This window comes from Anolis sagrei, chromosome 5 (assembly GCF_037176765.1).
Source record: "Anolis sagrei isolate rAnoSag1 chromosome 5, rAnoSag1.mat, whole genome shotgun sequence".
Classification (NCBI taxonomy): domain Eukaryota; kingdom Metazoa; phylum Chordata; class Lepidosauria; order Squamata; family Dactyloidae; genus Anolis; species Anolis sagrei.
The window spans coordinates 179,263,405-179,289,456 of NC_090025.1; the positions used below are offsets into that span (position 1 = coordinate 179,263,405).

The 26,052-nt window shown below is 39.4% G+C and overlaps 1 protein-coding gene across 1 annotated transcript in view; it reads left to right on the forward strand.

Moving 5' to 3' along the window:
• The first annotated feature begins 16,634 nt into the window (after positions 1-16,634).
• The window catches only part of CACNA1C (calcium voltage-gated channel subunit alpha1 C), a 527,762-nt gene continuing 518,344 nt past the window's right edge, over positions 16,635-26,052 (forward strand). The window contains exon 1 of the mRNA XM_060776701.2: positions 16,635-17,116. Coding sequence (XP_060632684.2) covers positions 16,978-17,116 — 139 coding nt within the window. The 5' untranslated portion in view covers positions 16,635-16,977. The remainder of the gene's footprint in view (positions 17,117-26,052) is intronic.

Consider the following 26,052-nt stretch of genomic DNA (forward strand, 5'->3'; position numbering starts at 1 on the left):
GAGAATTGTTCAGCAGTGGAACCCTCTGCCCTGGGCTGTGGTGGAGACTTCTTCTTTGGAGGTTTTTAAACAAAGGCTGGATGGCCATCTATCAGGGGTGCTTTGAATGTGATTTTCCTGCTTTTTGGCAGAAAGGGGTGTGACTGGATGGCCCATGAGGTGTCTTACAACTCTTTGACTCCATGAAACCTTGGGGCAGCTTACTGATTTGTCCCCTTACCATGCTTAATGATGGGATCCCTTCACATGACGTTTCTCTGCTGTCCCAGGCTTCCTCATGCTTCTTCCCCAGTTTCTTCTATGAGATGTTGGGTGTACACCCGACTCCTCAGATTTCTGTGTTTCTGTGCTGCCAGAAGTAGCTCTGCCAGAAGTAGCCCTACATCATCTGATGGGTTCCAGCGGACTCCGTGCCAGCAGCGGGGAGAAGATACTACTCGGCCGCCATGTGATCAGCTCGTACATCTCTCTACAATCAAGTACCCACCATGTATTCTATAATGAGCAGGCATCAGAAAATCTAGGATGTACAGGGGATGGTGCCTCACCTGAATATATTCATTTGTGGCTTTGAGAAATATGTGTTGGGCACCTACTTCTTTACTGTCATCTGAATTCAGACTTAACAGGCTCAATTCCTTTGCTAGCACCTGCTATGGTTTCGCTTGTTCTTGCTGAGTTAAGCTGGAAATGAGGGGTGACTGTTTAAAAAAAATGAATGAGAAAATGTAATTCATTCCCAATTGCTTCAAATAATTTAGTAGACATTAAAAACCTTTTCATGGAGTGTGTTTTTCCTGCATTGTATCCTGAATGAAAAACGTAGGTTTGCCTAAGGTTGATAATGTGATTTCTCCAATTGTGTGCACATTGGACCATAAAAGACTTTAATATCACCAACTCAGACACAGCTTGTATAGCCAGGAGGTACATTAAAGTGTAGCTCATTTCATGATTGTTGGTAGTGGAAGGGTAGCAAATATGTGCAAAGAAGTCTTTAACTGCTAGTAAATGACCAATTTCCTGCCCCAGCTGTTTTATAATAACTGCAAACTGCTGAGAATACTAACATGCAGTAACAACTTGGCGGAACTACACTGTGGTTTTAACTAGATTGATTGTAGCTATTATAATAACTAAACATGGTTTACAATCATACAAATACTCTACAAACTAGTCTTTTACTGGAATAAATTAGCAGTATGAGATATATTTAATCATCAGCAATTGTGAGGTTAGCTTGTTTACAAAATTAACTGTCCCAGTTGTGCAGTTCAAGGATGACAGCTTGCTTTCTCCAAAATCTAGAGTAAGCTACAGTATTACAGCACCACTCATGTACATGAGAAGTCAATATAAGGAAGCCGTCTGCTCCTAAGCTCTGTCTATGGAACAAAGCAAGCATAAACTAAAACTTTTCACAGGTGAAAATCTGGAAATTTGTTAACTGAGCAACTTCTGAGTTGGATCAAGATGAAAAAAATGTTATTAATGAGAGGCAACACACAGGATAGGAGAGGATGCAGCAATTTGCTTTTGGCTTGTTGTAGGTTTTTCGGGCTATATGGCCATGTTCTAGAAAAAAGCTGTTTCCCGTCTTACTTCTTCCTTGGAAGAAGTAAGGTTTTCCCCTGACATTAAGTCCAGTTGTGTCTGATTCTGGGGTGTGGTGCTCATCTCCATTTCTAAGCTGAAGAGCCAGCGTTGTTGGTAAACAACTCCAAGGTCATGTGGCCAGCATGTGGCCAGCATGACTACATGGAGCACTGTTACCTTCCCGCCGGAGCGGTACCTATTGATCAACTCCCATTTGCATGTTTTCAAACTGCTAGGTTGGCAGAAGCTGGGGCTGACAGCGAAAGCTTACGCCACTCCCCGGAATCGAACCTGTGACCTTTCGGTCAACAAGTTTTGCAGCTCAGTGGTTTAACCCACTGCGCCACAGGGGGCTCCTTACTTTTTCCTTGAGGAGGTGATAAATTTCTGATTCAACATAAGCAATGATGTTTTCTACTGGGATCCTGGTGGTGGTAACAGCAAAATTGCCTCCTTTAGCTAGTATGAATACTTGGTCTTCAGAGAGTTGTCTGTCTGTCAGGTTGATGATGGTCTACGACATATGCAGTTCTGATTTCAACTGTTGCTTTTGTGGATTTTCGTTTTTGTCTATTAGTATGTGGAGCCATGTCTTTCTCATTTTTTCTGTAGGTGAGTTTGTCTATTTTGTCCCAGTCCTGGAATTCATCTTTTGGCTGATGTTGATATGGAGGTGCAGCAGTTCCTTGTCTGTGTTTGCGAGTTCTTTGCAGATGGTGTGAATTCTCTCTCATAAGAGGTTGCGTTCCAGGCTGTCATAGATATGGTGAGCCTGTGGTTTTTGCTTTTGCCTAAGTCTACAGAGAAGACTCAAAGAGAATATTGTATCCCTACTGCTGAGTTGAGTACAAACTACTTATGATATATATATAAGCACACACACACCATTAAATCGAAAGCACAAACACTTCTAAAGATTTAGTGGCAGTTAAAAGTAATTTCTAAAGAATAAAATAGATACATTATAAAGAGAAGCAGCAGACCTAGAAAAGTAGAAAATTAGAAATAAATACAGAGCATTAAAGTAACAGCTAAAAATATCAGCTAGAAGCAGAAAGCACTTATTTCATTGCCTCAGGTTTTGCCCCTTAAATCTCAAGAAAAAAATTGCTTTTGATCTTGGAAGTTTAGGTGGTTAACCATATTCAAATTATGCTTCCAGACCACTTCCTGTTGAAAAAAGATCTAAAGAAGACTGAAAACAATGTAGCAAAACTGTGCCCTCCAACACTTCTGGAGACTTGGGGGGTGGGGTGGCAAACTGGAACATTAAAACCTTTCAAAAAATTTGGGATGGGGTTGGACTTGCAGCAATCCTAGATTTCCTGGAAGACTGGTATAGCATACCTGATAATAGATTTTAGCTCTGCAATTTTGGGGTCCCAGCATGCCTAAGCTCCGAAGGATCAAATAAGGCATGAATGGGTTGAAGGCAAGAAAGTTGCCTAGAAATTGGAGCAAAGGTCGTCTCTGAGTATTAGCCAGATTGTGCTTCTGAGGGAAAGGTCACCCTTGGACCTGGCTAATGAGACACTTCATGGCACCATCCTTGGTAATGTGTTTTTGAGGTCTCTGGGTTTTGACAAAATACCTACCAGCATTCACAGATGAAAATAACAACAATAAAACGTTTATTTATATCCTGCACCTATTTCACCGAGGGGACTTTGGGCAGTGTAGTCAAGCAAGATCAGATGGTAAATGTTAATAATGAGAAAGAACACATAGGCTAGGAGAGATTGCAGAAGTTTGCTTTAACTGGGCGTTCTAGGAAGGGCAAGATTCTGCCTTGTTTTTGCTCAATTTCCAGTTGGATTGAGTGCACCATTTCCTTCCCCATTTTAATAGGGTGGGGGCACCTTTGGCTTTTCAGATGTTTTGTAATAGATATCCTATATTACTTATAATAGACTAGGATTTTTGGGACCTGAAGTCCAAAGAGATTCCCAAGCTTTCTCTCAAAAGATGAGGAATTGTGCCATGATATTCCATGTATTAGAACAGTGGTTCTCAACCTGTGGATTCCCAGGTGTTTTGGCCACCAACTCCCAGAAATCCCGTCCAGTTACCAGCTGTTAGGATTTCTGGGAGTTGAAGTCCAAAACATCTGGAGACCCACAGGTTGAGAACCAGTGCACTAGAACCTGTCTCTCATTCTAGGCTGTAACCACTATATAGCAAAAGTATAGATGAGTAACCAAACAGGGGCAGAGAGCTATTTGATAATAAGACTGAACGCAAGGTGAGGTCAAACTAGATATGCCATTGAGCACAGAGTGTTAAGTTGAAAACTTTAACTTTAACTAGGTCTGCATACGAAGCACATGCATTTCTATTGAGAACCCGCCTGGAAATCAAATGTGACATACTACATAGCCCTGTGTGTCCAGGGAGCATTTTATTTTATTTATATCCCGCCCTCCTCAAACATCTTCAAATGCCCCTGGGCTTATTATGTTGGTAGAAAGGGCCATCCAGATTTGCAGGAGCCGGAACTATCTTTTTTAGGCAAAAGACAGAAGCTCACAGTTGCTCAAAGCATCTCCTCCATAACTGGAAGGCTGCTTTGCTGGCTACCTCTAGTAGTTGCCCAGAATCCAGACCTCTTTGTCTTTTAAGTGCTTTAATCCTAATTTTAACAGCCTGGTAGAAGCATAATGTAGCATAAGCTATAGTATTCTATATTAGCAGAGAGAGATACAGAGATGCATAGAAGAAATGGACAGGTTCATAAATAGTGTGTTCCAAAGACCATCAAATAGCCCTGTTAATCTTTATGGTGCCTCAGAACAGTTTATTTTACTACAAAAAGAACCCCCACATCTATATTTCTTACAATTCAAGGATTTCCCCCCCCCCCCCCCCCAAGTACATTAGATAGCAGCTATACAAATATATAAAGCATTTGGATGGCTTTCTGTGCAGTTTTTAAACAGAAAAAGACCAACTTGTTCAATTTTTTGAAGGAAGGCTTAGATGCTTGGCATGAGGCTTCAGGACCAAAAAAGTAGGGTTTCAAGACCACATGTGACCTAAAAGCTGCACTTTTCTATCACTGATTTAAAGAATAGAAAACCAAAACCTTTACTGGACTCAATCTAAATTTATTTTAAAGGAAGGTACTCTAGCAAAAACACTTCTGAGTATTCTTATTTATTTATTTATTTACTTCATTTCTACCCCGCCTTTCTCGACCCTGGAGAGGACTCAAGGCTGTTTACAAATCTGGCAAAAATTTAATGCCACACAGATGAACAATAAAACACATCTCATCAAAATATAAAACAATCTAAACATATAAGCAATTAAAATACGTATCAATCAAACAGATTAAAAGCCATATAAAATGCTGAGTCATGATCTCATATCCATAATTGTTTTCCAAAATCCATAGTCCATTATTCAAGCTGTTAAAATCTCTTTCCGTAGTTTCCTATTCACCAAACGCCTACGTAAAAAGCCAAGTCTTAAGGTGTTTTTTTCTCTAAAAACCAGGAGGAATGGGGCCTGCCTGATGTCACTGGGGAGGAAGTACCACAGCTGAGGGGTCACCACTGAGAAGGCCCTGTATCTCATCCCAACCAATTGCACTTACGAAGAGGTTGGGGCAAAGATTAGGGCCTTCCCAGAAGATCTTAAAGCTCTTATTCTTTGCCCAAGAAAAACATTTGAAATGCATTGGATTGTATAAGTTGACTTGAAGGTTTACTCACATCTTCTGGCCTACTGTAACAACTCTACAGGGATTATGGGATTTCAAATAACTTGATCTACTCATGTATGTTGTTGAGCTTCCATTACAACAATCAGATGGAAGCAAGTTTTCCATTTAAAACTACTGCAGTGTTTAGGGGTCATGCCCATTAAAACTCTGTCTTTAATTCGACAAACTTAAGACAGGACTTATCAGTCTTATGTGTGGCCAGTCCATCTTGATGTGAAAGCCCATAATGCAGGACATTCGAAAGAGCTGCTATTTGACAGTCTGTGGACATCTAAAATATAAGCCTCCTAAAGAATTCTAGTACCGTCCTATATTATATTAAGTACATAAATAATCTTTATTGAAAGTGTCTTTGCTTGTAAAATCTGAGTTTCATTAAAGGTACTAAAGCATGTTTCAGGAACATTAATTTTCAAAATCACCCTATTTTAAAAGGTCAGAAAATCTACCAAGGCAAGACGAATCAAAGCAATTCAGAGCATACAAAACAAAATGCAAAAAAGTACATTTTTTCTAAGCTATTTTTCCTTGTCAGAGTCATAACATGATTATATTAATTATTACAGATGAGAAAATTCTGCTTACCCTATTGAAAAAATAACTCACCGAGACACCCACAATTAATTTTGTCAGTAAAAGAATACAGTAATTTACAAAGCAATTTTTCCTAGGATTATTTAAATATAAATCCCATTGATTTCCGCGAGACTGAGTATGCAAAACTCTGCATAAGATTTCCATCTGAGCAAGCTTTCTGTTTTAATAAGTTCTAACAATTGTGTTGCTATTTTTTCTATAAAGAGAGTGAATATTACAAGAATAATCTACACTAAACTAACATGCAAAAACACATGAAATATAATTATAGGATCTTGAAAAGGACTACAAGGGTTCATGTATCCAATATGATAGCATGCAAGAATACACAAATAAAAGGTCTTGGTTGTGACTGGTGGCTTCCATGCCAAATAGATGATAAATCCACTCCATTTTTTAGCCTGAACTTTATGTAAACTATTCAAAGGACTGATATGCTCTTGCTACGCCAGCTCCACTGGCTGCCTATTAGCTTCAGAGCACAATTCAAAGTGCTGGCTTCAGCCAATAAAGCCCTTAAAAGTTCTGGCCCAGTTTACCTTTCCAAACGTATTTCTCTCTATGAACCACCTAGGACCTGAAGATCATCTAGGGAGGCCCTACTCTCGGTCCCTCCACCATTGCAATCGCGTTTGGCAGGAATGAGAGACAGGGCCTTCTCTGTGGTGGCCCCTCAGCTATGGAATTCCCTCCCAAACAAGATCAGATCTGCTCCGTCACTCCTGAAATCCTGGCTGTGGGATCAAGTGTTTGCAGATTAGACTCACTTGCTGGCAAAGATATGGTTTAATGGACTGTGCTGGACTGCTTTTAGGATGACAACTTAAATCAGCAAACTGTTTTGATGTTTTATATTGTTTATTATAATATTTATATTTATGCTTATTTTACTCTGTTGTTGGCACTGTACTGTGCTGGTTGGTAGCCGTCCTGAATCCCTCTGTGGAGGCTGAGATAGGATGGGAGACAAATGCCCTAAATAAATAAATGCATAAATAAATACTGTTTGTGAACAGGGTTAAGCAAACTGGATACCTCCTTTAAAGTATGGGAGAAATCTCAGAGTGGATTGACTGATATGGAAGCCACCAGTCACATCAATGCTTTTTTTAACGAGCTCTGCAACCAAATGCCATAAATGAACACTATAAATGTGGGTTGCTGTGAGTTTTCCAGAATGTGTGGCCATGTTCCAGAAGCATTCCCTCCTGACGTTTCACCCACATCTATGGCAGGCATTCTCAGAGGTTGTGAGGTGTGTTGGAAACTAGGCAACAGGCCCGTAGCCAGGATTTCGTTTCGGGGGGGGGGGGGGGCTAAAAAATTTTCAGGGGGGGTTTCGGGGGGGGGGCTGAGTTTCGGGGGGGGGCTGAGTCTGAGTGAAAGAGGGTCTAGCCTAGCAAACCTTTTGTATCATTACCCCAATACCCCCATACATATGGGATATATTGAGAATGGTGATCAAATCATGATATTAATAAACATAACAGTTTAAATAATGCACCAGTAAGGCCTTTTCGCGAACCACCATGAGAATTTCGGGGGGGGCTGAAGCCCCCCAAGCCCCCCCCCTGGCTACATGCCTGCTAGGCAAGCGAGGTTTATATATCTGTGGAATGTGCAGGGTGGGAGAGAAGCCATTGAAATCCACAAGCATGTGGACAATTTCGACAGAAAGGAGGAAACCATAAAAATGAACAAAATCTGGCTACCAGTATTATTATTTTTTTAAAAAAACCCTCTAAAATCAGGACAGTAAATAAAGAGGCACACTAAAAAAACGGGGAATTCCTGACATGAAACAATCAGTGCCAGCGAACACCTCCCAACAAAGGATCCCCCCAAGCAGGAAGCAGCCAGGCTTTGAAGCAGCAAGGCTATTCAAGGTTAATCAAGATGGCAAATTGCAACATTCACACTTGCCTCAAGCAGACAAGAGTTCTTTCTCCCATCCTGGACATTCCACAAATATATAAACCTCATTTGTCTAGTTTCCAACAGGCCTCACAACCTCTGAGCATGCCTGCCATAGATGTGGGTGAAACATCAGGAGAGAATTCTTCTGGAACATGGCCATACAGCCCGGAAAACTCACAGCAACCCAGTGATTCCAGCCATGAAAACCTTCAACAACAAATAAATTGTGGACAATGCAGTATTGTGTGAGCCCTCAAGCCCTCTTTCACAGAGAGATTGTTAAACTCCATTTGCAAGAGTTTGTTTATTTAAACCTTTGGAAAATATGTTGCCAACAAGACAGTATTTTACTTGGCTGGTGGGGAAAGCTGTTTCTCTCAGGTCACTAATATTATGTTATGAAAATCCAAGAAATTTGGGATTACAAGAGTTTAAAAAATGGGAGAGACCTTCTATACTTTTAATGGGTTTTTTAAAAAGAGAAGATTGAATTTCAGCAGGTGCTGCTTGTTACCTGGTTACATGACAAGCATCACCTGCTGATTTTTTCTTTTCTATACAATCATTAAAGATATAAAAGCCCTCTTACAATTTTAATCTGTCAACCTTACATAAACCCTTCAGTCTGTCAAACTGTGCAAATAACCCAACAGCTTTACGATGATTATGCCCCTGCCTCTACGTCCTCTCCTTATCTTTTAGAGTCCATATTGATGCCATCTCCATCAAAAAAAAGTTTTTAATGCGTCTAGCTTAGTCCCACATAACAAAATAGTTTTTTGAAATGTACATAATTTAGAACAGGGTTGGGGTACATGTGGATTCTACAAAGTTTGTTGTGCCACAGTCAGAGGCGGCCGTAGGTAATTTTCAACGGTAAGCAAACAGTATTTTGGTCCCCCTCCCCCAACCAATCACTGATATATATTTTCTGTTCGTCGTGGGAGTTCTTGCCATATTTGGTTCAATTCCATCATTGGTGGAGTTCAGAATGCTCTTTGATTGTAGGTGAACTATACATCCCAGTAACTACAACTCGCATATGTCAAGGTCTATTTTCCCCCAAGAGCGCCTTAAGAGCACCCCTGGGCAAAATCAACTATACTGCAAATGCGTATAGCTGTGTAATGGGTTGAGCCGCCCCGGCCACAGTTCCCGCTATCCTATAAAGGGTAAATGTAAAGGTTTTCCCCAGACATTAAATTCAGTTGTGTCCAACTTTGGGGTTGATGCTGATCTCCATTTCTAAGCCGAAGAGCCTGCATTGTCTGTAGACACCTCCAAGGTCATGTGCCGGCATGACTGCATGGAACGCCGTGAGCAGTACCACCAGAGCAGTACCTATTGATCTACTCACATTTGCATGTTTTCAAAGTGGTAGGTCGGCAGAAGCTGGGGCTAACAGCAGGAGCTTACACCATTCTTCGGATTCGAACCTGCAGTCTTAGATTAGCAAGTTCAGCAGCTCAGCGCTTTAACTCACTGGGGGCTCCAGTATCACTGGCTATGTTGCTGGGGACTGATGTGACCTATAATCCCAAAATACATGTTTCCTACCCCTAATGTAAACCCTTTGTTGCTGGAAACCATACTAATTAGGCCTGGGCGGTTTCGTTTTGTTAATTCGTAATTCGTTAATAATTCGTTAATTTTTTCAATTACAAAACGATAACGAACCATTCTGTAGCAATTATTTAAAAAAACGAATTTTTAAATACGTTTTGTAAATGCTTCGTAATTCGTTATTGTGTTCATTTCGTTATTGTTTTGAGGTTGTTTCGTTATTATTTCCGCATGTCTGGGCCAGTTTTATGGTTTAATTAGTGAAAAAAAATTATAATATCACACCAACAGTCAACAACAGAGGGAGAGGGAAGCTTCAGAAGTTTTTGGAGGTTTTTTAGCGTATTTCGCGGTCGCGTCCGTCATTAACGAATCGATTTGTTATTGTTTCGGAAATCGATTCGTTAATTTTTTACCATTTATGAAATTTCGTAAATATCGAACTTTTTTAAGGGAAAATTTTGTAATTATTTTAAATATCGAAACAAAAAAAAACCCCAAATACAATCGATTTTAGAAACAAATTTTTCCGTTGTTACCCAGGCCTAATACTAATCCATGGTATCCCCTATCCCTAATGTAAACAGGCAGCATACATTTATTTGCATGAAAGAGAGCTTAGCAGGCATGTAGCCAGGAGGGGGGGGGGCTTGGGGGGGCTTCAGCCCCCCCCCCCCCGAAATTCTCATGGTGGTCCGTGAGAAGGCCTTACTGGTACATTATTTAAACTGTTATGTTTATTCATATCATGATATGATCACCATGCTCAATATATCCCATATGCATGGGAGTATTGGGGTAACAATACAAAAGTTTTGCCAGGGTAGACCCTCTTTCATTCAGACTCAGCCCCCCTCCCGAACCAAACTCAGCCCCCCCCCCAAAAAAAAACCAAAATCCTGGCTATGGGCCTGGATCTTAGGATACTTTCTGAACTTTTAGGCTTGAGTCCTATTTGTAATTCTAACTGGAGTAAATCCACTGAGTATTGAATCAATACTTGTACAAATCCCACTGAATCAATGAGTCTACATTCGCTGGTCTCTGCTTTTCATACATCACCACCACCATCTCTCAGATAACGTAGCCTTGTATTTGGAGAAAGTTGGCTTCCTAAAGGGGGGTTGTTTGATTTTCTGGGTTTCGCTGAGAATTTAAGCCTTAGTATTTTATGAGAGATCTGGAGCTTCTGCCTTCTACTTTAAAAGTGGAGCAGTGAGGCTGATCAAGAGTTCAAAATACATGAAATTTTATCTACCCCCCCCCCCCCCCCAAACACCTATTCAAAGAGTCCATTGTTAGCAATTACATGTCCTGGCATCTGCTAGGGAATTAATTTGCATTTATTGAGGTGGGTGGTGAAATTCTCACTATAACTAGAGAAGCAGCACCAATGTTTAAAATGCCACATCCATTTTTGTGGAACATTTTCTAATCACTACCCCTAATATTATATTACTTGTCTATATAAAGCATTTAACACAATAGGTTGTAATGGCTCTGGGATTACTGTATACATAATTTAGGAGATGCTGTTAGTTTTAGATTGTGCAAATATGTCCACATTTTGTGCAGGAAATTAAACCTTGAGGACAAGCCAACAAATCCCACTCCAGAAATGTTTAACAGAAGATTGAATGGAAATGATAATGAGTCATTACAGTGCTTGAATTAGGAAGGGTATATATAATGCCATTTTTCAAACAGAAGATGAAAATAAAACTCATCCTTGAACCATCTCAAGATAGAAGTTTATGTCACACCTTTATTATAGACGTTTAGGATACATTTTTGTAATAAATGTTTGGTTTGGAACACCCAGAGTCTAAACCAGTGGTTCCCAACCCCCCCCCCCCTTTTTTTTTTTTTTTTTTTGGACCAGGGACCACTTTCCAACATTAGTACCAAAAGGGTTACAAATCAGTTTTTGGTCAACTTTAGATTTGGTTTAGTTTTTTGGGCTGCTGATTCTGAAAATTGCATTGAATAGACTACATCAGCTCTAGTTTCTGATACAAAACATATGCCATAGTCAACAACAGGGAAGGAGTGGCAGGCAACGCAAAAGGAGCGGAAATAAAATAAAATAAAATAAAATAAAGAGGAAGGAGGCTCATGGACCAGATTTTCGTCCTTGTGGTCTACTGGTGGTCTGCAGGCCACAGGTTAAGAACCACTGGTCTAAGCGTATGAACTTAAGTTCTATCAGTGTTGGTGTGACTTATTTCCAATTAGATAGCCATGATACATGTTTAAAATATGTTTTAAAGGACTCAAGATGGTGTATGTACCATTGAATTAAAGAGATTAAGACTCAATCAACAAACAATGTTAATATAATATTTACAAAGAAGTAAAATGGCTGTGAGTTCTGTTGTGTTTTGCTGTCTGGTAGGCTGGCTAAGGGTTGCCATAATTTGGAAAAAAGTTGAAGGCACAATCATAACAAGGACTAGCTTTTGCTATATACAGTATTTCAAAGAATTTTTTAAAGAAGGGGAAAGTTCCATTTAGGCCAAACATTGCATATAACTTCATTTTTTAAAAAAACCTTGTCACAAAGCAGATGGTTTAAAACAGCCTTTGGAGTATAGATCTGTCTTGTATACAGGCTTATCTACCATCTGGGTATTCCTGGCTTGTGGTTTACCATCAAACTTTTGCCATTAATGCCTCTTTTCTGAGATAGACACAAATTCAGAATACCAGCAGTCCTGCTGTAACACCGCCCCCACCTGCTGCCAAAAAAACCCCCAAAACACCCCCCTTCCCTGGCTAGAACCAGGTGTCAAACATAATAATGTGGAGATGTAGCTGATCTGTTTGGGGTTTTTTTTGGGGGGGGGGGAGCCACTTAATGCTGCACTCCCATTGGATTCTGTGTGTGCTTGGGCTGATACCTCATCCCTCACATATGTTGCCTTCACCCCCTTTAATTTGTCCAAATAGCAATGACTTTTCCAAGTGTTTGCAGAATTATAGCCTTAAATAGCACAATTCTGTGCATGTGTATTCATAAGTAAAGCCTACTGAGTACAGTGGGGATAACTCAAGGAATATGTGTATAGGATTGAAGGTCTACTCAGAAGTAAGTTCCATTAATGTCAATAGTGCTTACACCCAGGAAAGTGGATGTGGCTTGAAATCATATGTGCTAACTAGAAATACAAAGTCTGTCACTACTTCCATGTTTTCTCCCTTTATTTGCCAGTTATCAATCAGTCTGATTGCCATAATCTTGGTTTTTTTAAAAAATATTTAATTGCAACCTAACTTTTGCACTTTCTTCTTTCATCTTGGTTGTAAGGCTATTCAGCTCCTACTCACTTTCAGCCATCACAGTCAGGCCCGTAGCCAGGATTTCGATTTTGGGGGGGGGGGGGGGGAAGCTGAGTTGTTTTCAGGGGGGGTTTTCGGGGGGACTGAGTTTCAGGGGGGGCTGAGTCTGAGTGAAAGAGGGTCTACCCTAGCAAACCTTTTGTATTATTACCCCAATACCCCCATGCATATGGGATATATTGAGTATGGTGATCAGATCTCTAATGGTATTCCGCAAAAAAGTGAAGACCTGGCTGTTTGTGCAGGCATTCAAATAACTAGTGCAATGATTGGTAATGAACACAGGAATGGAACAATGGATGACGAATCTGGATTATGGTTTTGATGATGAGACGATAGTGATTGGTTACTGTAGTAATTGTCTAATTTATGTAATTTGTTAAGTTGTTAAATGTTTTTATACTGTTTTTTTGGTTGTGAACCGCTGTGAGTTGCCTTCGGGCTGAGAACAGTGGTATATAAGTAAAGTAAAGTAAAGTAAATAAATAAATATGAATAAACATAACAGTTTAAATAATGCACCAGTAAGGCCTTTTCGCGAACCACCATGAGAATTTCGGGGGGGGGGGGGGGGCTGAAGCCCCTCAAGCCCCCCCCCCCCCCCCGGCTACATGCCTGATCACAGTGGTATCATCTGTATAGCTAGGATTGGTAATGTTTCTTCCAGCAATTTTAACTCCAGCCTCGGATTCATCAAGCCCTGCACAAAACCTGATGTGTTCTGTATACAAGTTGAATAGGTAGGGTGAGAGTATACAGCCCTGCCATAGTCCTTTCTCAATCTTGAACCAGTCTGCTGCTCAATGGCCTATTTTTACTATTGCTACTTGGTCATTATACAGATTCCTCAAGAGACAGGCAAGGTAGATACAACAGGGCCTCCCAACACATACACACATCTCACCCCATTTTGCTTCAATCCCAATCTCGGCTACAAGGCACATAGGAAAAAAAACCCAAATTATTCCTCAAAAACACCAGACTAAACTGGAGGTGTTATTTTTATTGCTTCAAAACATTAAGCAAAAGATCAGATTTCAAAATGAATTGGGAAGAACAGTGTGTGATATATCAGGACTGAAATCATGGTAAAGCTCCATTATTTCCCATGTGAAGATTCAGCCCTAGAAAAGAACAGAGAACGTTTCCCCTGTTTTATCCTGGCTAGCATACTCTGTTTCATCTGCTATCTTTAACTAACAAGCATTTCCAAGAACTGAGACAAACTTGCTGATAGCAATTTTTTTTAGGGATGACTCAGAAGTTCATCTTTCCCTTTGGAATAAGTCATGGTTGAATAAGATTTGGTTCCACCTCCTATTTTGAAAGACTCTGATACATCTTGTACCCTGCAGCCCAAGACTCAGCAGCTCAGTTACAGTCATATGCAGCTGGGCCTTTTCTATGAACAGCTGCAGAATAGTTTAAGCCTCCACAGTCTTACTTTCCATAGATGAATATGAACCTCAGTTGCAGATAAGAGTTCACTGGAATAGAGCAAAAGACTGAAATAAGCTGGTTAATATCAAAGATGTGCCCTGAAGTCAGTGGAACTAATGAGAAATGAGCCCTTTGAAAACTGAAGCCAGGTGTAATAATTTTGAAATGCTGAATACACCAATGTTTTTTTTTTCCTATAGTTTTTCATCAACAGTGTTTCCCCCTCCTCTAGTATGTAATCCTTCACCACATAAGACTTTCATGTCAGGACCATTTTGTACTTAACTGATTGACTTCTTAAAGATACTTCGTAAGTACTTAGAGGTATATGAAATAATGCTCCACACAACCAAACAAACTGAAATGTAATCTATGCAATCATTCCAATCCATGCTCCTGGTCAGTTGAAAGGCAGATGTGTGTAGTGCCATATTCTTCAAAGGTAATTTAAAGATGGGTTTAAAGCTAACCCTAAAAATGTGGTATAAACACTGAGAACTGGGAAGGACAAATGGTTCCTCTTCATCCTGGAAAGAAGTGACTAGTGGAGTGCTACAGAGTTCAGAAGATTTAGGGTGTGCTTATCAAGTTTGCAGATGACACCAAATTGGGAGGGATAGCTAATACTCCAGAAAACAGGATCAGTATTCAAAATGACCTTAACAGATTAGAGAACTAGGCTAAAATTAACAAAATGAAATCCAACAAGGACAAATTTAAGATACTACACTAAGGCAAAAAAAAATGATATGCAGAGATACAGAATGGGTAATGCCTCGCTCAACAAGAGCCCATGTGAAAAAGATCTTGGAGTCTTTGTGGACAAGTTGAATATGAGCCAACCGTGTACTGCAGCAAGAGATACTGACAAACTGGAAGGCGTCCAGAGGAGGGCAACCACAAGGATAAAAGGTCTAGAGACCATACCCCATGAGGAGCATCTTAAAGAGCTAGGCATGTTGTAGGTTTTTTGGGCTGTATGGCCATGTTCTAGAACATGGCCATACAGCCCGAAAAACGTACAACAACCCAGTGATTCCTGCCATGAAAGCCTTCAACAATACAGAACTAGGTATGTTTTAGGTATGTTTAGCCTGCAGAAGAGAAAGATGAGAGGAGGCATGATAGCTATATATAAATATGTGAAGGGGTTTCATAAGAAAGAGGGAGCAGACTTGTTTTCTGCTGCCCTGGAGACTAGGACTAGTGGCGTAAAGACCTGGGCATGTGGAGCTGAGAGGAGACACGGTGGCCATGTGTAAATATGTGAGGGGAAGTCATAGGGAGGGGGGAGCAAGTTTGTTTTCTGCTGTCCTGAAGACTAGGGTGCACAGCAATGGGTTCGAATTACAGGAAAGGAGATTCCATCTGAACATTAGGAAAGAACTTCCTGACTGTTCAGCAGTGGAACTTTCTGCCTCTGAGTGTGGTAGAAACTGGATGGCCATCTGTCAGGGATACTTTGATTGTGCTTTTCCTGCATGGCAGGGAGTTGGAATGGATGGTCTATGTGGGCTCTTCCAACTTTATTATTCTATGACCATGGTTACATACTTAAATATCTCTGTCCACAAAGAATGGCATAAATTATATACTTTACCTAAAACAAGTAAACTTCATTTCCTTACTAATGTCATGGTTAGGTGCACAGGATTTATAGCCCTATAACAGTAATAATCATGTCCAAAAATCATGTCCAATGGCCAAATCCCAAAGAATTTGGATACTTAAGAAATAAAAAGACAATATTAAAAGCAACTTGGATTTTTAACAGTAGCTTGAGCACTTGTACATTATTTTATAAGAAATGAATACTATGAGATCCAGTTTCTAGTGAAACAGACTAGTAACCAGATATAATTTTATTACTCATTTGCACAAAGTCTGGCTATAAAGCGAAGGCAACAAAGCCATTAAAGCATGCTGTTCCATCATGATTTACAGTCCCAGACACAGTCCTTCACCATCTTCTGAGGCCAATCTCTGGAGCCATTTGCAATCTCAAGATTAATTTCACTGGAAAGGTTGCATAGTTACAGAGTAGACTGCATTCCTTTCCTTTTAAGGGGATGCTTGTCTGCCCTTATTTTTTTAATTGCTGGAAAATATGTGAAGGCTAGTGTTCAGTACTTGCACTAAAGGAGGCACTTTACATCAGTCATGTTGCTCATAGATGAAAGAATCTAGACATTCATTGCATGATCTACATGGCATTTTGCATCTCTTAATTTCCTTGTGTTTATTATTACTATTCATAAGTATATTGGACTGGATCCCTTTTAAAGAAATGTATGGTTTATATCTCTGGAAAAAGACAGTTTCACATTGGGTGAAGCCCAGAAAATCAAACAACCCCTTTAGGAAGCCAACTTGCTCCAAATACATGGTTACATTATCAGAGAGACGGTGGTGGTGATGTATGAAAAGCAGAGACCTCCATGACTCAGGGAGGTGATGAACTGACAGGCAGATGGAGCCCGTTATCTTAACTTCTCATTCCAAGTTTTCCTGTAAAACTAGTTGAAGGGGAGAGGGCTTTTAAGCAAGTGCGAGACACAGAAAGTAAAAAAAAAAAATGGGGAGGAGGAGACTGAAAAAACAGATGGGCAATGCATGAGATGGTGCTTGCTTTCTAAAGTGCATGACTGAAAAGTCTGCACAGTTGGAAAGTTTTAGACTTCACCAATTCTGTGGCAACTAGGTTTGGATATCTCTGAAGTCTCCTGAATTGTCACTATCAAGGAGAGTTTGTTGATGCTATTTATCTATTGAGCCTAGAAACATTCATTTGGAGAAACAGGATGTTTCAGAACCTGGTTCGGCATGCGACCTCGGCTTATCGTCCGCTCCCCACGCACCATCCAGGGGAGCCAGGAACAAAGTATACTGGCAAGATGGTCCATGAAACCCAACTCAGCTGCTTCTATAGTCCACCTGGAGGTAAGGGGCTCAAAGTGGCATGCTGTGTATAACCTCATAAAGATAAACTTGGATTTTATGCTATATAAACATGTTTTATAAATACTTGAGTAACTGATAAGGTATTTCAACCCCTTGCTGCAAAATATGCAACATACTGATCTATGGAATTCGGGGGGGGGGGGGGATCATAACAAATCCTGTTGTGTTTTGAATACTTCATGTCTAGTATTTTTGTCTAGATTACATATGAAAGTGAATTTCTCTGGAATGGGGAGAGATGGACCTAGAATGCCGTATTAACAAACAAAGTTCAGGAGCAGGGAATGTACTAGTTTGAGAGAATAATGCAATTTATACAAATGTTAAATTTTATTTATTATGCAGAACCTACTGAAAGACAATTTGATACACTGAGGACTAGTGAATGCAGAATATAATTCATATCAGATACCATTTAATTTGTGCATTGTCATTATTTTCAACCTCAACATTGCTATACTACATAATTTTGTTTCCACTGTTAAAAATAACCTGGCTGTTCTTTTGCCAGATCTTATGTTTTGCACTCTTGTTTCCTAACATGCATTTTTAAAAAAATCTGTCCCCACTGAAATTAAAGTGGTTTGTGCATAAGCACCTTACCAAAGGGCTTGTAGACTTTTGAAACTGACTAACAGATGTTAAACCTGATTAAGTTATTAATTATCGAATCTCTCATTTTTGAAAAGTTTTTAAGTCATGTGGAGTTTCCATTTTACCTGTTTGGATAGAATTAGAACCTATTTTGATGAGTATTCTCTAACACTATGGAACAGGGATAGTAAGCAATCTGACTTCTCCCCAGCCTTAACTACTATCAGCTACTTATGGTTTTTCTTATCGCAACAAAATCTAGGATTCCTCCAGTGGGTAGAATGTGCTTAATAAAAAATATACATCTAGACTAGAGTGGTGTGTTACACATGTTGAGAAATCCAAAAAGGAACAATCTGATATATGGCAATACGTTTTGTTTAGTTTTATGAATGCCATTCATATCTCCAATGCACAACAAGTGCTCAGAGTATCTATCCACTTTCACTTGTCTTAGATTCCTCCCACGTCCAATTGTAATGCCATCAAGCCTCACTGTTGACAGTCCACATAGCAATGTTATCTTAGGCACTTCAGTCCATCTCCTCTCACATGGCATTGTTCTGATTTGATATAATATTTATTTAACACTAATTAAAGCAATATTGTAAACTATTATAATTTGCTTTATATATGTATGCATGGTTGGTGATGTTTACTGATACGTTTCCAGAAGAAACAAAGTAGATAATCCCATAAATTATTTAAATCATTTGAAGTAATCACTTTTACCACTATATACATTACTATATACATAACCTAGCCTACATATAAGCAAACAAAACTGGAGTGATTCAGACCGCAGGTTTATATAGCTCAGTTGCTGTCAGGAAGCAATTCTACAAAAATTAAATAAATAGGAAATTCTCAAGTGAGAACAGAGGGAATGGAACTTTTAAGAAAACTTTGCTACTTTGCCTTTTTTCTGAATAAGGGAGCACATGTCATGGTCACATCCAGATTAGATTACTGAAACAAGACAACCTTGGAAGAGTGCTTGGAAATTTCAGCTAAGGCAGAATGTAGCAGCTACAATACCACTTGAAGCCTACTGATTTGATCACTAGTTTTGCTGTTGGTCCATTCCAAGCTCAGTTTGAAGTGCTAGATATGACCTTTAAAGCCCAAAGTGGTTTGGAAACTAGATATATTAAGAACTGTGTACATAATCACAGCTTCAGTAGAGCCTTGTTCCTTTTATCAGTAACTAAGAAACAATGTGTGAATAAATGGGAATAGTCCCCATTAATTTATGCTATATAAACATGTTTTATAAATATTTGAATGACTGATAAAGTATTCCAAAATTATAGCTTACAGTCTATAGCAGTAGTTCCCAACCTTTTTGACCAGGCCCCACTTGAATGGGGCCACTTGACCAGGGACCACTTTGACCAGGGACCACTCTCCAATATTAGTACCAAAAGGGGCAGGGCTGGTTAGCTCTGTGGAAAGGAACGGAAATATAAATAAATAAATAAAGAGGAAGGAGGTTCACAGACTGGATTTTTGTTCTCGTGGTTCACCGCTGGGCCACAGCCCACAGGTTGAGAACCACTGGTCTATAGTGTACCAGATAACCAACCTATGTGTATATATAGATGTCAGGGAATGACATCCCCCAAGAATCCGTTAAAATTTTGGATCTATTGGCAAACTTTGGCTTCTTTGAAAAACCGTCAGCACCTGTTTATTTTTAATGGAAGAAATCTTAAACTTCCAAACTGATACCATTAAAAATAAATCGAATTAACATAATAAGCAAAATTATCAGTTTCAACCCAAACAATGCTGTTAAATTTTCTAGTAATTAATACTAGGTATGTAATAGTGGGTATGTGTTCTGAAAACCTAGATGTTGATCATTACCAGTCTACTCTTCCATTTAGAGGAAAGTTTTGAGATGGTTTAGGTTTCACATGATGAATGATAAGGCAAGTCAATGTTCCATATTAAAAAAAACATGCCCTCAAATATGTCTCATAATTCACTGCAAGGCACTGGGCTACATAACAAATATACATTAAGGCATTCCCTAGGTAAATGTGAATCTAGCTAATCCAGAACAACTTTTGGAAAATGAAACACTTTTCCTAAACATACAAAGTTGTTTAAACCAAACTGAAGACATTTCCTGTTTAAATAATCTATATGTTAGTTACTAACTACCTCATTAGATGGGGTACTTTTTGGCGGTGTGCACCTGTTCCTCTTTACTTTTGCAACGGAGCCTGCCGGTTCCCATCTCATTATGTACAGCTACTTCCAATGGGGCTCCATCATAAAAGCAAAGAGGAACCGGTGCATGCCACTGCCATGGCAACACCGGAGGCTTTCCGTGTTACATTGGTAACAATGAAAGGAAGCTGGATGGCGGGTGCTCCCCCCCCCCCCCCATGGGATGAGATTTCTTGTACGTTGGGTAATGCAGGTCGTAAGGCAACGGGCTCCCCAATGAAAGGAAGCTGGATGGCAGATGACCCCCCCCCCCCGCTATGGGATGGGATTTCTTGTAAGTTGGGGGATGCAGGCCATGGGGCGATGGGTTCCCCACACACTCCAAAGGACTCTGGTGGATACTCCACAATCCATGGCAATTCTGGCCACAAGTATGATGAAGTCGTTGTTCTAGAATACATCGATGCAGATATTCTATCTCAAAACCAAAGCTTTTAGTCCTCCGCTCTGTTGCAATCCAGAGCAGGGAACGAGGCCCTCAGATAACTATCCACCACACTTGGCTGTGAAAAACAATCCTTTTTTATTGAAGAAAAATGGTTACAAAATAAAGGAAAAATGCAAGTCAAAAGCCACAGCAAAATCAGAAAACATGAATTTAAATGGACAAAGCAAACCCAAAAGCCTCACTGGGAAAATACTGGAATCTGTTAGCAATCCACTAACCGTACTTGATATCCTAGAAATCTTTCCAAACTATGGCCAGGGAACCGGAAGAACTGCCAAGGTCTTCATCAATTCTGAAACGATGCCTGAACTGAGGCAATCAGCCTGGCATATTGCAATTAAAACTCAAGAATCAGTTCCGTGAACCGCCCTTCTGTTTTGAAGCCAATGTTTTTAATTCTTGAATTCGGGAGGATCAACGCAAACTGAGTGTTTTACTTCTGTCTTCCCAAATTTGGCCCCTTCTGTTGTCATTACAGTTAACAGGTGCAGAAGGGAGGGAAAGTTCAAGGTCTCCCTCTGAAACATTCTCAGGAACACTGGTACTTTCATTTTCCAAATCTACAGCAGTTTCTTCCTCACTAATTTCAGGAGCATTGGCATCAAAAGGTACATTTCCACTAGCATCAGTAAATATACTTTCATTAGCATCAGGAGGAACAAACAGAGAATCAGGTTCAAGTTCAAACTCAGGCTGAACCCCAACACGCTCTTACAAATAACTATACACTTCTTTGAATACTCACAACGATGCATATAGAATGAAATCAATCTGGTTTCAAAGTCTGCTGAACAGAATGTTGCTGTTATCAACACAATTCAAAGGTTTTCATTTGGCTGTTCAAGTCCTCCTACTTGATTTTCAAATTTCTGTCATTGATAGAATTTTGTTTATGTGTAACAGGTACTTGAATATTATATAAAATAACTTAACCAGCATAAAATTGCAGACAAAAATATATTACTCAAAATCATACATAACAGAAAAATAGTTTATAGTTATTTATGGAATTCAAGCACTTGCTAACTTAATGATAGTGCATTAGGAGGTAATTTTCTTACAGAAAGCCCTAATTTTGCTTCCAGAATATGGTAAGTTAGACCAACCAAATAGCTATTATTGAATTTACTCATGCTTACAGATGTGGCCACGAGTGTATTTGCTCCTAGAATAGCACTTTTTTTGACTAAACATCTGCATTGCTATGGACAAAACACGCAGTTGAAGGAAAACATAAAACTATGTATAGGAAATAATTAAAAACAAATAGAAACAGCATCCCATTCCATTGTATTAAATTAAGATTTGAATAAGCTGTCACTATTATTTAAGAAAACCATGTTTTGTTTTAAAATTTGCAGGGAAACTTGAGATCTGCTAAACTGATTGCTTAACAGGATTGCATGCATGAACAAAAGGTCCCATTTATATTTCTCTTTAATAAGCAGTGTGATATAATTGTCCGATCCAGGCCACTGTGTGAAGATGAACTAAAATAGATAGCATACATACAGGAAGCAAAGAAGTGGTGTGTGATGATTATTATCTACATGCCAAAAATTACACCTAGTACATTTCCATTGGGATAATGCACTGCACACTGTGTCCTACTAAAACCAAAGGCAATCTGAAAGTGCTTAAATTAAACTAGGCAGTGCTCCTGTTTCAACACAATTCATTTCACTGTTTAATTTGGAGTAACTTATCTCATCATAATAAAACATAGTTAAATAAAATGTATGAACCATATACTCTACAGCAGTGGTTCACAACCTGTGGGCTGCGGTCTCAACCGTGGGCCGCAAGAATGAAAATCCAGTCTGCGAACCACCTTCCTATTTATTTTACTTTATTTGCTTTCCACAGAGCTGACCAGCCCTGCCCCTTTTGGTACTAATGTTGAAGAGCGGTCCCTGGTCAAAGTGGTCCCCAGTTAAAGTGGGTCCTGGTCAAGTGGGTTGTGGTAAAGTGGGCCCTGTTCAAAAAAAGGTTGGGAACCACTGCTCTTCAGAGAAAACTGAAGAAATAAACCAGAGAACACTGATGTAAGATGAATGGTTAGGATGCCATATTGTCCATGGGTGGCAAAAAGAGAAACAGATATGAATTACTTTTATAGAAATTAAAAGAGAAGAATGGCACTCTTTTCTGTTGTTTATTAATTACACCAAGGAGTTGCACTATAATCTTATTAGTCCTAGAACAGAAAACAATTTTTCTGGTAATTTATGTAGCAACACATGCACACACGGGAGTGGAATGAAAATAGCAGCAACAAAACTCCTATATATAAAGCTATGCAGACAGAACTTAAATTGAAGTCGCACGCTCATAACTACATGGCTTCAAATCAAGGTTAGGGTGACCTGTAAATCAGATCAGTGGTGTAACGAAGCGTTAATCCCACCGCTTGTCAACCAAAAATGTAAAGAAGCAGCGCTAATCTCACTAAAATGCCACCAAAAATTGTGTGAGGAAGTATTAATCTTCTTTAATGCCACCAATATTCTGTGAGGAACCTTCTTTTAAATATCAATTAAGCTGCCACCAATATGTTTAGAGACGCTGGTTTATGTCTCTGTTTATCTTTAGTTGGGTTGTGAGGTGATTTTGGTAGTGTGGAATGCACCAAGCATAACAGCAATGGAGGAGGCAGGTTTGAAATAAAAAGAGAACAAGTTTTATTGTTAACAGAACGTAATTGTTGCAGTTTTGAGAGTTTGAACTTGGCACAAGGCTTGATGTTACAAAATGGCTGGTTTGAGATACTTTCAGGCTTCTGAATGTTACAAATCTACAAACTCCTTCTTTAGTGAAGTGCTTATACTATTCCAGAGTTCCCTATTGTGAATGTCCACACTGTTTGCCCTATACTCGGAACAAACCACTGATCACCAGTCTTTCCTTACTGGCGATCCTTAAAACCCCCTCTGTTAGATTCTTTAACCTAAGTAATCTAACAAGGTAACACCTTCAGCTCTCTTGCTGAAGAAATATTCACAAATTCTAAGAACTACTGAATTCTCACAGCTTCACAACAGAGCCCTAACTAACTGGCTCTGCTCTTCTCCGGGTCTCCTCCACCGGACTAAACTACTTTCCCCCAGAGTCCTTTCTTGACTCTGCTATTTCCCAGAGCCCTTAACTGGCTCTGCTCTTCTCCGGGTCTCCTCCACCGGACTGGAGCTTAACTGCCACTTTCCCACCTTTTTCTCCTTAAGCTCCGCCCACCTTCTCTGAGGCTTTGTCTTGTCACCATGGCAACCTATCCCTCACAGCTAGGCCATGGCAATAAATGTAATACATAAATGCAGTTTAAACACAGTACATTAAACACTCTATAATAAACATTATAAATACAGTTTAAACACATTATAAATAACACTTTATAATGAACACATCTCTACACCTTCCCCCCCAGAAATATTATTTTTTTGGACCATTCCCAGTCCCAGAATGGCAAAAAAATAATTCCACATATTATCCAACAATAAATACATATATATCAATTCTGAAAGGGAAACATATTATGGTTAAGTATATTTCAATTACCATACATACAAACCTTTAACCTATGAAATTCTAGTATCATCTATGGATGTGGTATCAAAGTCTCACATTTTTATACTTATACATATATTCGTAAATATCTATTGCCTATTGTAAAACATATATACCTACCACACTTTAATATTACACTACCTTACACATACATTAGATTTTAAAAGCTAAATCCTTTTCCATGGAATCAGTATTGATGAAACACCTTCCAATGAAACTAACAGGCTAACACTAAACCTATATCTATATAGCTTACCTGAATAAAACTATCCTTGTCTAAATGTGTTTCTATCTCATTAACATATATAATTGACCTTCTACCTAGTCTGGTCAATTTATAAGACATTTATCTATATACCATACCACAACTTTTTTCCATACATATGGTCCCACTTTGTTAATAGCCCACACAATAGTTAAACTCCCACATTTGATCATTGACATGTCTTAGTGTCCAATGTCCCATGGTTCAAACACAACCTCGGTTGTATTGGACCAACTGTCCACAGCAATGTCTCTTTATGATGATCTTTTAGCTTCTTTTTTTCCACTTCTTCGTTTCTTCTTTTTAGGTTTCTTCTTTTGTCTGACCTTCCAATTATCAGGAACAGTTCTGTTTCCATCGATTTTCAGGGCTTGAACAATGGCTTGCTTCCATGAAGCATCAGGTTGTGGTGAATAATCTGGAATTCCTCGAGCATCTTTTCTTGGCACTGAAGAGAACTCACTGTCCTTGGAAGAACGAACACGAATATTGTCCTTCTTCATGGCAAGCTCATCACTGCTATCTGGACAAACTTCCAAAGCTAGAAATTGCAGCTTTTTCTTTTTATCATCACCAATATAGTCTGTGTATATTAGTTTTCTTGTCAGTCTATCAGCTTGGCTTTTATTCTCTCTTTCCTCTCCGTTCAAGGATAAAGGAGATCTCTCTTCCGACACATGGCCAAATCTTCTTTTTCTGTTTACTTTCTCTTCAGATGTATGGATCTTTGTTTCACAGAAGACCCCTGGATATTCTGAACTCGCATCAGCTTCTACTGTCACATCCAGAGTTTGTTTTCCTTTAGCTTTCTCTTTTACTTTTATTTTATTGTCTTTGTCAAAAAGTTCGGCTGAGGTAATTTCTTTATGTGGCGCTGAAGGAAATACATCTTTTAAGGTCAAGGATTCCTCTTTCTCCTCAGAGTTTATCACTTGTCTTTCCAGACCTATTGTTTCTATACTCTCTTCACTGGCTCTCAAATAATCAGCCACTGGAATCGGCTCTGCTGCAGGGCTTGTTCCTCGTTTGCATGGTCTCTTCTGGCTGTACACTTCTGACTTTATATTTGGAACACCATCTTCAGCAATAAATCTATAGGGTTGTTCTTTTGCTCTTTGTTCCTGTTGAATTTCTTTGACTCCTCCTGTCTTCTTAATAAGCTCAGCAACCGTAGTGCTAGATTCTGGCTTCTCATCCCCATCCTGTTGTATGGTGAAACACAGGGCTTTCTGTTCAGGGCTTTCATTGTTACATTCTTTCTCCCCATACGCCATCTTACAGTATTTAATCTCTTCAGCCAAATCATTTCCAATTAAACATTGATATGGTATGTCAGGACTGACTGCAAAATCCCACACACCCTTCCATCCTTTATATTCTATTGGCAAGGTCACCACGGGTGTCGGGATCGCGGGACCTAAACCTTTTAATCTTACTTCAGAGGTTGGCTGCTGAAATCTCTGAGGTATTATTTCGGGATGCGCTATGCATATTTCGGAACCTGTATCTCGAAGTCCTTTCCTGTCTTTGTTATCAATATAAATGGTTTCTAAATAATCCTTAGATGGGCTGCCTGACAGGATAAACAGACATTGTTTCTCTTGAGGCTCTGAGCTTGAACTCTCCTTTGGAACAGTATCTGCTTCTGCCCTTGGTGTTTCTTTCATTTTATTCACAAAGAGGGTTGTTTTCTCTTTCCTTAACAAGGGACATTGATATTTTAAATGATTCCATTCTCCACATAGATAGCACCGTCGTTTTACCTCAGGAGCAGTTGGTCTTATTACACTCTGCCTCCTACAGGTGGTG